This window comes from Diorhabda carinulata, chromosome 9 (assembly GCF_026250575.1).
Source record: "Diorhabda carinulata isolate Delta chromosome 9, icDioCari1.1, whole genome shotgun sequence".
In the NCBI taxonomy this organism is placed as follows: Eukaryota; Metazoa; Arthropoda; class Insecta; order Coleoptera; family Chrysomelidae; genus Diorhabda; species Diorhabda carinulata.
Genome location: NC_079468.1, coordinates 22277446 through 22291052, shown reverse-complemented (window position 1 = coordinate 22291052; position 13607 = coordinate 22277446). Strand labels below are relative to the sequence as shown.

The following is a 13607-nucleotide window of genomic DNA, read 5'->3' as shown; positions in this document are numbered from 1 at the left end:
GTAAAGAAGTTTTCAATACATAGAGTGTTCCTGAGAAGTTGTGTAACCTCATAGTGGGGTGGAAACTTCACGAGATTCAGTAGTAAAAAAATGTAGCAAGTAATATATTTTATTGAACCTAAACTTTCTTTTCTCGTAAACCACTTTCAAAATACTAGTTTTTGATACATTTACCATATTACCAAATTCGATTTCACTCCTGCTGTAGAGCTTCGCATGAGCTCCTGGTGGTGCATTTGAACTACTTTGTGAATCATTGCCTTAGACAATGATAGATGGAAAAACGAGTAGTTAAATAAATAAAAGATCGAATTGAAGGATCGCACTTTATACTTTATACAAAATTATTCATACTAAAACTCGCTGATCAAAACTAATTTCAAACTTAACTATCATCTTTTGACTTTAAATAATTGAGGAATGATTAAAGCATGTATACACAAGTGTGTGGACACTTTAAATATTAATACAAGTACTTCTTTATACGTTTATTTCATTTCTACTTCATCTTAGTCGTCGTTTATATCATACATTCTCTCAAATAAATAGACGAGACGAACTGGAAGCGAAGTGAGTGAACTAGTCTCTTATATTCAATGAATATCTCTGTAATGACGAAACTATTCACTTGTTGCCCTACATTCTTGTTCATGCAGCTTCCAAGATTGCGGACATTGTTATCCTGAACGATTTTCGCATTACGTAACTGTAGACAGTTTCATGAAAAGAGTTCACAATGAAAATTGTTGAAAATCATGTTTTCATATGTTGCTCGTGCACATGTTAAATTGAAAACAAAAAAATATTAAATTGCAACTATTCGTTCGTTACAATTTTATTACGTGTAGTTTCATTCTAATTATTTTCATAGATTCAAAATATTGCTCAAGATTTAGGCAATTATTCTATTGTCATTAGTCTTTCGTGAGGATACAAAATATCAAGTGAATCAAACTTTTCTTGACAAATAAAATATCCAAAGATACCACTACATCGATAGATAGTACAAACATTTAAGAAAATCAATAATATAAAACGAGAAGCAGAGGAAATTTGTAGTATTGGCGAACCTAATCAAATGAGATGGATAATTGATATGATGATGGAGCAATATACAGCAAAAAAAGAGAATACAGTAAAGAAATTAATCGATTACAAACTTTCTCGGGTACAACCGACACCAGAAAAACGAAAAAAGACGGTTTCCAACAACTACAACTACAAATTTCCTTGCTAGGTGTTAAGGCTGTGAACAATATGTCCTGGCAAAATCACGTGGTCGAATTAGTTAAAGCAACTCCACAAAAACTAGAAGCTCTCTTCAAGACCAAAAAGTTATATATTCCGCAATAACTTCTAACCTTTTACAATGCCCAGATTCGTCCATCTTTGGAGTATGTCTCGCACATTTGGAGTTCAGCTATCCTGAGGAAATTCGACTTAATACAGAAGAGAACAATTCAACTTAAAGGCGATCCAGCGTTAACCAGAAACTTGGATAGCTTAAAACATAGAAGGAAGGTCGCTGAGCTGACACTGTTTTACCCATACTACCAAGGTTGATGCTGCTCCGATCTGTTTAATACAATCTCACCTAGAACAGAATTTGGATGACCTACTGGAATTAGTAACGTCTATCCCGAACACTACAACCTACATAAGTTGAATATCAATATCCACAGGCATCTCTATACGGTAGGAATCACTCGAGCTACTCAAGTGTAACAGGGTTCACCCGCTTGTACTTGCTTCCTACATAGAAAAAAATCAACTATAATATTAAAGTAGACAAGAATTTCACCTTATGAAAACGATATAGCCTTAGTATTAAGATGTATGAAAAAGCTAAAAGATTGGAATGAGGAAAAAATAAAGCAATGTTCACATCCAGAAACTCAGTTCAACCAATCCAAATTAAGGGAAAAAAATACAAGAGTAGTGACAACTTTTGAGTACTTAAGTGTTTTTGTGAAAGAAGATGACGATAAAACATTAAAAACTGATTAGAGAAAGCATTTAGGGCACACACACGAACACAAAAATGGAAATGTATGAAGCAGCGATAAAAATAACTGGAGAATGTTCGTGGGCAGACTTTTCAGAATAATTTGGGGTCCAGGAGACAAAGGAATGGGAGAAAACAATGTAGAAGATATATTCAAATCAATAAAAGCCCAAAAACTAGGATTGTGCGGATACATTCACAGAACAAGTGGAAAGGATACAATGAGGATAATGGAATGGAAATCAGATCCAAACAAAACAATATAAAAGCTAAAAATAAGATGGTTGTTCGAATTCAAAGGATGAATATCATGGAGAAAGAAGAAGAAAGTACAAGGCAAACAATTTAGGAGGAAAATAGTAGAAAGAAATGAAACACTAGGCAGCTTTTAGATGAGAATACAATAAACTGATTTCTTGGATATGACTATCATTTCCATTGGAATGTATCCAGCTAAAATAACTAGTATACAAAGTACTTTTGAAATTGGTTCAAAAGTATTGGGAAGATTTGTTACTCACAGCATGTCCTTCACCATTATTGCTTCCAAACCATTGTTATAGACTCCTCGAAACCTTGGTGGTACCATTTTTTGAGCATAGATCTGAATGAGTTCAATACCAATAGGTTCTTAGATCACTGTATTTGGTTTAGCATTGTTTGGTTGTAAGAGAACCGGATTTTGATTAACTAAACCTATGTAACCTCATACATTCACATCGACCATATGGAAAGATTTCGAAGAAGACTAAACCTTCATAATTTCACAAAACATACAACAGGACTTGAAGTGACTTCTCTGACCGCTTATTTTCAATTTTCTTTCGGCATGGTACTCTACTTGACTTTCTTTTGAATCTCGGTTAATTCGTATAGCATTATTGGACAACTTTTATGTAATTATTTTTAATGGAGATTTATGGTATCTTTAGAAGATTCAACGGAATTCGATAAAAGACGCGAGCTGGTTTTCTACAACTTCCTTTGAACTTCAATAAAGTAGATGATTTTCAAGCGTCAAATCTCTACAATTAAAACGATTAAACCAACGCTGTGCCGTTCGAGAATGTGTCTTCACCTCCAATTTCACATTGTCTCTGCTACGGCTGCTTCAAGCTTTTCTTTCCAATAATTCTTATTAATATACAAACTACTGGGTCATCAATACAAAAAGAGATTGATTGAAAAAAAGAAATTTTCATATATGAAACTTATGAAAAACTTTCCAGCCGATAATTAGAGAAAATTTTTGAAAATTTTAGTGAAAGCGTACTTTAAACCTTGCATATAATACTTTCTTTATTTACCCATGTTGATAACTAGTTTTCGTGCTCCAAGAAACCGCTTAAACGAACATTTTATAGCCTCGAGCCTAAGGGTTAACCTTGTCCTATATATTCCGACCTTGCTCCCCTTAATACCGGGAGAAAATAAAGGATCTGCACGGTACTTGTTTATTATTTCATTTCGTTTCAACCCTAGTCTATTTTGAACTAAGTTGTACGTTTTCCCTTCTGATAAATTGATAATGAACAAGGTTTGTGAATGTAACACCCAAATAATTTGTGAGAAGTTAATTTTTAAACGTTAACTTTATCATCCTGTCGTTTCGATCTCTGAAATTATTAATTCGTACATCCCTGATGGATAAACAATTCGGTTACAGGGTCTACAAGCTATTCGTTGTCCTGCCGGTCTTTACTTCGACATTGAAAAGCAGACTTGCGATTGGAAGGATTCCGTTAAAAATTGTAAACTGAAGAACAAAGAGAGGCGTGTGAAACCTATGCTTTTCACTGAAAAACCTGTTTGTAATGAGGGTGAGCTCGCCTGCGGAGATGGCCAATGTATCGAAAGGGGTCTTTTCTGTAACGGTGAAAAGGATTGTCAAGATGGATCCGATGAGACTACTTGTGGTAAGTACAATTATATTTATTTGGAATTCTCTTCCTCAACTATTTATATAAAAGCTATTTACTTCGTATATATTATATAACGTATGTTTGAATACGACGAGTGTTTATACTATTGACGACGTTATATAATCCTCAAGTGTTCAATATGTAATACTTGTTTTAGCGAATTCTCGGAAACAAAAATTTCTGCCTTTCATTTCGATTGACTGAGATCCCTCATGATGTTCGTTCCAATGAATTTAATGGAGTCTAAACTCACAATTGGGATTGTATTCAGCTATATCTCTTTCGGTTGCATCTTCAGTGTCAACTCTTGAATATCAATACGGTTCTGTACACGATTTGAAGGTTCTCAAAACACCGTAGAGGCAGGAAATATTAGAGCTTCCGCTGCCGTTAATAATCTAAACGTTACAACCTACTCCACGTACGTCAAATGCACCAATTTTGTATTCAAATGCAGAATATTAACTTTTTCACTTCTTAGGATTCAATATAAAACCTCCAAAAACACGACAAAGTTTGAATTTGAGGCAAAAATTATGAAATAAACTTGATGATTCCATTTGTTGTCACTCACAAACTACTAATACTTCTCTACCTTTACAGATGTTTCTAATCTTTCAAATCCTGCATCATCAGTTTTATTTTCTGTCATAATATTCCTTGTTTTTCGATGCTACCCTTATTTGTTCTGCTCGGGCCTTCTCCGTCTTCCTTTCTTGCTTCATACATTTTCCGTATTAGTCTTTCTTCTCCTATCCTCATTAAGTTATCCATCAATCTTGTTGTCTTTTCTTAATTTGTTTTGATTTAGTTCTAAGCTCGAATTTTCTCTAATATTGTTATTCTTTGCTATGTCGTATCTTGTTTTATTCTTCATTTTTCTTCGACATCTCGGTTCTTTATTTTTGCTATTTCTGTTTCTGTATACGAGTACATGTTTTTGATCCAAAAGTCAATATGGATATGGCTAATTTTTCAATTATTTCTGTTTTCATTAGTTTTGGTGTTTCCTCTTTGTTTCGAAACTGTCTCTTTAAGCTTAATCCAATCTTTCATCTTCTGACTTGGCAGAATCCTTTGCCAATATTAATGAAACACAGTTGTATCTCTTCTTCTGCTCTTATTGCATTTTCAGCTTTACGAAGATGGTACCAGGAGTACCTGGCCCAACAAAAAACAACACCGTCGAGCTTTCGAAAATAGCCATTAACTGCCGACATCCGCAGCCATTTTTAAAGTTTGGGAACAGAAAATAATCCGAGGAGGCTAAATCTGGCGAATAGGGTGCATGAGATAGTGATTCAAACATTGATTCATTTATTTTGGTCATTGCAATAACGAATGTTTGAGCTGGTGAATTGTCTTGATAAAATAACAATTTCTTCTTAGCCAAATGCGGCCGTTATTGCTCGATTTCTTCGCTCAAAATTCGTATAATATTCGCCGTTGATAATTACTCCTTTTTCATGATATTTAATGAAAATTAATCCACGCGCAACTCAAACAACCGACACCATGATTTTGCTTGCAGATGGAACAGTCTTCGTCTTCTTTAGAGCCGGTTCTCGCTTTTCAGTCCATTGTTTTGATTGTTTTTTTGGGTGTAAAGTGACATTTCATCCATGGTTATGGAACGGCGCGAAGATTCGACTTTATTTTTGTGAAATATTGCCAAACATTCGATGGAAACGTTTTTGTCGCGGGTCGTACAGCCTCGTTTAAAGTCTTCTTTACTGTCTCACCCAGAGTAGCATTATTTGTTCAGAAAAACAGCCTCCTTTGAGAGAAAATCTTGTAGAAAATATCTAGGTGCAAAAATCCCAAGCGATCTACATTCAATTCCAATTTTTACTACACGTTGTGCGTAAGATCTACAGTTTGAAAATTGATATCATTCCAAATGCCTATTGTGTTAAAATATCTATATAAGAACGTTATTTTTTGTTATCACAGCTTCAAAATATAATTTCATCGAACCATACACGTAATGAGTCTCTTGGTTTTAAAATGTTTTCTTGTCAATCATCTAGAATCCATAGCTGATATTTCGCTCACACTTGTTTTGGCTTACATAATACACAATGATGTTTCTTATTTTCAATAAAAAAAATCTAGTTATAACTTAACGCACGACATGTTACTTATTTAATAGCTTCTGGTACGTAACGCATTAGCAATATACACTCGAAAATTTCATCTCTTGAATAAGTGATTTGTCTAAAATTATTCCGCATTCTATACGACAGGCGAAAGCGAAAGTAAACTTGCAAGTCATCGTTCTTACATGATTATTATACGTGCAACATATACAACAACCAGCATATATACATACAACTGATTATGACATTCTCCATCTGATATCTCCTAGTAATTACTAGTTACCACCTATTATAAATATGAGATGAGCAGGCGTATGATTTTAATAACTCGTCTAGCTGATTTTCTAATTTCTCTTGATTACGTTTTTATTAACGGCGAGGTATATAACGTTATTATTGTTGTATGAAACTTATTTTTCATAAGTAAAAGTTTAGTAACTCATACTTCACCTTTATGTAGGTTTGTTTGTTTGCGAGCTTGTTTGTTTTTAACTCTCCTTTGAACTAAAACCGGGTCCACATCTCACATAACTTCTTGTATTGTCAACACCTTCATCAGCTGTATCCGTGTAACAGACAAACATACACATTTATTACTCAATTTTAGTTTTTTGGGACAATCTGTATATGTATCAACTTAATAGATATTTCTGGTTTCTTATCATGGGCAAAAAAATGTGGAAGCAAAAATGCTCGGGTAAAACATTTCTGTTTTGGAGAATGCAAATTGTGTTGTGGTGAATGGCACGATCAGGTTAATTTTTGGTGGTGACTCTATCATGGTTTGGGAAGGGTCGCACTTAGTTAGTACCAGTGAATGATGGAAGACTAAATGTTGACAGGTACATAACCAATATCCTAGAACCCCATGTAGTGCCCTATATGCCTCATTTCGGTGACAACTCTGTGCTAATGCACGATAATGCTCGTCCACACGCTGCTAGAGTGGTTCTGCAGTACAGAAGAGGTCGAGATACCCACCCTGAATTGGTCTGCATGTAGCCCGGACCTTAACCCATTAGAGCATGTCTAGGACCATCTAGGATGGCAAATTAAGCAACATCCGGCACCAATAAGAACACTAGATGATCTTCAAAATGTTTTGCTTAACTTCCGGGAAAATATGCCACAAGGATACGTTCAGAATCTGTTTAAAAGTCTTCCAAGACGAATGGAAGCTGTTAAACTAAAACAATAGTAATAGATAATAATAATGAAATTCGAAAAACAGGCAACACATTTAAAATATTTAAAAAATAATGGGTGAAGCTATAATTTTTGTGGGATGTTTATAAACAATCTCACTTCAGTACGATGATACGATCCCGTCCCTGTACTACACCTGATCTAGCGGCTTCTGCGGCGATGCGGCGCTCGAACTCCCACGCAGCTTTTTATTTGTAGTGTATAATGGTGCCGTTGATTTAGACAAATAACGATTGTTTCTTCGATAAACAGACTCTAGATGTAGTACTTTGCCTTAACATTAATATAAATTATATGAAACTACAATCTCTATTTCCTACGAAGTACCAATTTTAAAATTGAACAATGTTTTCTTTTCATAATATATTAAATTAGAAACGACATCAACTGAAATTTAATATTGGCGAAAATATTTTGATTCGATAAATATCGTGTATCTCCTTGTACGAAAGGCCACGTAACTCGATTAGTTACACAAAAATAAACGAAAGTCGTACCAACCGGCTCCTGATCCGACCGACGACGACATACCTTCAGGTGTAAAAGTAAGAGTGGTTCTTTCTGTTTGTTGGTATCTGTATCGCGTGACGTATTTATGTTTACGCGGTACCAGAAGATTTGATTTGCATAAATATATACAAAGGCGAGATCCAAAAAAGTGAAACTTATCCGAGGAGAGATATTTGGAGGGTAGTACAAACTACCAAACTATCAGTAGCGTACCATCTACTTCTGTAATGATTCTATCAAGGGTATATTGTGGTTTTATTGCTAATTTAAATACGTATTTTGGTACATTAGTCACTTCGGATTTATTTATTCTAACGATCTTTCGAAGAATTTAATGAAATTTCAGCGTCGATTCTAAAACCTCCCCTATCTATAATGCTCACTTAAGATTGAAATCAAATCAAATAGTTAACAGGTTGGAGTTAGCCCTCACCAAGGACGGTGCTCCACTATCTCAATTAATAATTAAGTCAACAAAAGTCGATCATGATGTATTCTAAATCTAGTTTTCTGGAAAAGGAGCCCCAGGCCCCCACTGAGGGTATTCCATACCACGGTAGAGGTTTTAGTAGCCCCAAATGGTCCCAATCTGGTCTTGATAATAATTGTATTAAATATTGGATGGAGCCCGGGTTTCAGCTCGGTTTGTTTTTGTTAGCAGACAGAATACCATTTCCCTACCATAACTACCACTTCACTAATTTATTATAAAAGATTAGCTAACAAACGACTGGTATTCAAAAAATTAATTTGTAATAAGAGGACAAGAAGATAATAATAAATCTCAATGAATGATATTAATGAAACAATTTCCTATTAAAAAAGGGATGGTCCATGTGTCGCCACTGCTGGTTTTTGACATATTTCATAAGAAGCGGCTAAGTAGTTTTATATTTGATAGTTAAATGAGGCGAGCTACATTCCTAAGATGGAAAGTGGACCGGCGTGCCACGGCCGCTACACTTCTGATCATTGTTGTAATCCAAGGACGATGGAAACGATTATTCGTTACTTTTTGTTGTTTTCAAACTTATCACTTTCTTCTCTTATAAATAATAATTGATTAATACGAGAGTTGCTACCTAAATTTTCAGATAGGCACAAATAAAAACATTTATTTATAATTTGATACTTCTTCATTAATTTTTAAGCATGTGTTTGAACCAATTATCGAGGCGTTTTTTCCATTACATTCCATTACATCTTCAGGTGTAGAAAAGCGCAATTTATTTTTGAGTTCCGAATTGTCAAATTTGACAGCCAAATATTCATGCATTATCGAATGTATGCGAGTGGAACTAAGTATGCCAGAATCTCACAGATCTTGCAATATCAGTTTACGCACAACCGATTTTGAACGACCTTCACGAAATTCATTCTGTAGCAAAGTTCGAGTACGATTGAATTCAGAAAAACATTGAAATAGGGTGGCTCTCGATGGTGCTCACCACCGAAAGTCGAAGCGAGTCGATCAGCACATTACTGTTGGTTTAATCAACATAGAAAGTCTTAAAAAATCATCGCAAGCGATTAAATTCTATTTTTTGATCCAGATGAATGTTTCAACTATCTGTAAACACCTCAAATAGCACTAGTACTCGTATGACAACACGTTCTGAGTATGTTCCGATTTGACATATTCATATCTTGAGTAGCAGACCTCGTATAATAAAATTCTTGTAATTTTTTTAGTTCGAATGTATTATTCATAAACTAGACAACAACTTCAATATTATTTCTGTATATATCATGTTCATTCGTTCGTTATTAAACTTTTAATATAATATTACACAATTGTTGTGTTGAAATATAGTGTGTAATTGAAATAAGTACACTAATTCTTATTGGTAAGATTTCGAATTTACAGTCTCGCCATTTAACGCTTTCAAATTCACATGCTTGGAGAAATAATTAATATTTTTACTAAAAACAACGAAGTATTAAGCGAGTTATCACACAAAGTTAATTTTTTTAACTGTGAATCGTGCCAAAATCAACTGTATTGTAATTAAAAGATCTCAATCCCAATAGTGTCAGTTTAATGCAAACTACACCACAAAAAGCCCCCAAAGTTATTGCCAGCGTTATGAGGAGACTGTACCCTTTCATAGGCGACCTGGAACCGGTAGAAAGCGATTTATAATCGCTCGTGATGACCGCTTTATTGTGTCAACAACATTAAGAAATCGTCACCTTAATAACGTTCAAATGCAACTACAGCTCCTTCAGTCAATAAATAGTAAAACGAAGACTGCAGGAAAATAACCTGACCCCTAAAACACCTACGATTAGTCCAAAACTTACTCCAGCTCATCGGCAAGAACGTCTAGGTTTTGTACAAGATCATCTGGGATTTGTTCTGTTCTCATATGAGACCAGAATATGCCTCCATGGTAACTATCGTAAAAGGAAAGTATACCGAAGACCATAAGAGTGATTTGCAGATTGCTGCATCGAAGAGCGGAGTGCTTATAGAAGAGATCCGGGGTGCAATGTCTATAGGAGCACGAACCAAACCTGTGTTCCTTCGTAGGGGCGACCGTGTTCACGTAAGAAGAGGTTCAACGGTTGATAGATATATCGAGGAGATTTTAGGAATTCATGTGGTACCTGAGGACGAATTTAGTGCTCACCCCGCCTAAATAGTGCAAGATTATATTGCAGAAGTCGTTTTTCGGGTTATGGAATGGTCTGCATACAGTCCAGACCTAAATTCGTTAGAACATTTATGAGATGAGCTTATTAGAAGAATTTTAGTTAGATTTTCTACTTCAAACTCGATCCCAGAGCTTATTGTTGCAGAAGGAACAAGAAACAATAGCTAACGTGATTAAATCTATGCCCAATCGTATGATAGATGTTATTAGGGCAAGAGGAGGTCGTACCCATTATTAAGAAATCAAATGCTACGTTTTAAATTGTTTATAAACTATTTATGTTAATAATAAAAAAGCTTAATTTGCTTAATGCATTAATTTCACTATGTTAACCATAAATTTATACTCACATTAAAGCATATTTTAAAAAGCAAATATAGATGCAAGCTTTCATATCCCAGTTGTCATTGGCAGGTAATAAAGATTGAGGTAAGGTCAAAACAACTTTTCTGTAAAGAGTTATTCATCAAAATAAGCCTGTCCCCCATTACATACAATTTTTTATCCGCCAATATCATTTGTAGTTATAGATCAAAGATCCGCAATCTTTAAACATGCATTCTTACTAATATTCCTGATACGTACTTCACTGAAAGAAACACGATAATAAAATTCTTGGAACTGTTTTTACAGGTACGTTTGAGAACACGAACAAGTTATATTTTAGCAGAGACACGCGAAATTCGTGATTTTGTAGTAACATTTCTTATACTGAATATTGTGCAAATATTAAAATAACTATTGCCTCGAATATCGTGCGTAATGAGAATGCACAATTGCTTCATCACTAATATTATATAAGAACAAAAAAAAATGTGGTCTGACCATATCGTAACCGGCACGTGCGAAAAATATTAACCGCAGCATGAACCTCGACGATGTTTTCAACATTTTGTTGATTTCCAAAAAAATATGCGTTCAAAAATTAGAAATTTCTTTCTTAAATTTCTTAATTTATTCAAATATTACAAACTACACTTAACTAATTTATAATAATTCACTTATCACTATCACTTAACTAACTCATTTATTTTAATTCTCGATTACTTCGCTAATTCGTTTTGTTAACTACGACTATTTATTATAAACTGCGCTACATAAACTCCGTATATATCTGAAAATAATTTTCCAAAGATCTAGAAACAAAATAAATAAATAAATAGACCTTGCTAGAATTATTCAAATGTAAATAAACCGGTTGCTATAAAGAGTTATATAAAAAAAGATTAAACGAATTCCGGGTATTTAATCAAAAACGGCGCCTTCGTCGAATTTTAGAATTATACTATATCCAAGCAGGACCGGCTCCAGGACGGATATCTGTTGGTATAAAAGTTGTTCTCAATAAAGAAATTTTTAAATTATTACAGAATATAACAGAAATACCAAAAGTTTCAATGTTTTGTTTTGTGCAGATTATTATTTCGAATTTTTTACGTACAATAAGGGCTCAGAAAAAATTGAGAAAAAAAATGAGATCTGGGGATCTTATAAATCGTTTATACGTTTCATTTCACCCAATAATATGTCTCATTTCGATACACATATCAAATACAGAGTTTTATCTATTAAAAACAACAATAATTGTTCGAAAGTTCGAAACATCCAGTGTAGCGACACTAAATTCCGTTTTATATTTGAATCACCGTTGTATAAATACTACCCAGCAGTATTTTTTGATGAGGCAGGACTTCACAAAAGTTATTGGAAGTTGTAAGAGCGTCTAATAGATGACACTGCCATTTTCACTTGTTTCCAGATCGTTGACAGTATTTACAAACATACCCTGAACTTGAGAAAGTTGGAATTGATCAATATATAGGAGAAAAATAGCTTACTGAGTATCTGATAGAAATTGAATTAATTTCAGTAGACATAATTAGATTCTCACCATACCATCAATCTCTATTAAAAATTTGAATTAACACACTTTTCCATAACCTATAGGATACTTCTATCCCTGAAAAAACTACACAGGTTCTTAGAAAAAGCTCCAATTGCGCTTGCAATAAAAACTAGCATTTGCTAAACAGAAGATGTCATCTCAACTTCTTTCCCTCGTATCAAAAACTATGAGACAACATGTTGTCAAATTTCTCAGAACATTACAATCTCCTCTTTCGATTTTCAAAGCTATTTATGTCGACTCAGTTTTTTCTCTAACCGAAAAAGGAAAAGTTACGGTCGTACTAAATACCTCTTTCCATACAATTAGATGAAACATTTTTCTTAGCAGTTTACTCGCTTCTATACTTCCTTCAGACATTAAAGGTATTAAACTAAACCAACGAAATTCTCGCCAAGTCTTAAGACAGTAGATTAGAATTCATAGGTCTTAAGAGCCTATAAAAATTGATGTATGTTGAAAATCATGTAGCACGGAAAAACACACAAATAACGGGTACCATAAATGAAGTTTAAGATGGATACGTACCTTGGAATGCTTTTGCTCTTAACCCGTTTCGTTCAACAACGGTTTCCGAAAAATTCTAAGGGATTTATAGAATTGCCAACTTATGTATATCAGGTTGCATCTTAACTATTCCTTCTTGACCAAATTGTGACATATTTATGTAAAAATGTTTGTCTTAGGACTAGAAATATTCAACATTAACACGAAATGCTTGTTATTAGTTAGTATCAATAAATAATCTTCACAATTATCATTTAGAATTCAATAACAAACATTGTTTTTTGTTGCAGATATCGACAGCGATCCCAACAGTGCACCGTCATGTGATCCAGCTGTTTGCGTTCTTCCTGACTGTTTCTGTTCGGAAGATGGTACCGCGATACCTAACGACTTACCGGCCAAAGACGTACCTCAAATGATCACAGTCACTTTCGACGACGCTATCAATAATAACAACATCGGATTGTATAAAAATATTTTCAACGGCGAGCGGAAAAATCCGAACGGTTGTCACATCAAGGCCACATTCTTTGTTTCCCACAAGTATACTAACTACTCGGCTGTTCAAGAAATGCACAGAAAAGGTCACGAAATAGCTGTACACTCAATATCGTGAGTACATTATAACATTAACTTTTTATTTAAACATTAATCGATTACTTTTTTGTTGCATTATCATTTTTCTGGAATTTTCGTAACAAAAATGAAATTCTTACTACAAGATTTTCATTAGAGATTGTGTATCATGTGATACTATATATACGAGGTCGATTTGATGGAAGATTAACTTTTCAG

General features: G+C 34.2%; 1 protein-coding gene across 1 annotated transcript in view; it reads left to right on the top strand.

Annotated features, from left to right (window-relative positions):
* LOC130898346 (chitin deacetylase 1) overlaps positions 1-13607 on the top strand; it is a 28513-nt gene that overhangs the window by 12748 nt on the left and 2158 nt on the right. Inside the window, exons 3-4 of the mRNA XM_057807605.1 lie at positions 3672-3921; positions 13103-13424. Of these exons, the coding sequence (XP_057663588.1) occupies positions 3672-3921; positions 13103-13424 (572 nt within the window). The remainder of the gene's footprint in view (positions 1-3671; positions 3922-13102; positions 13425-13607) is intronic.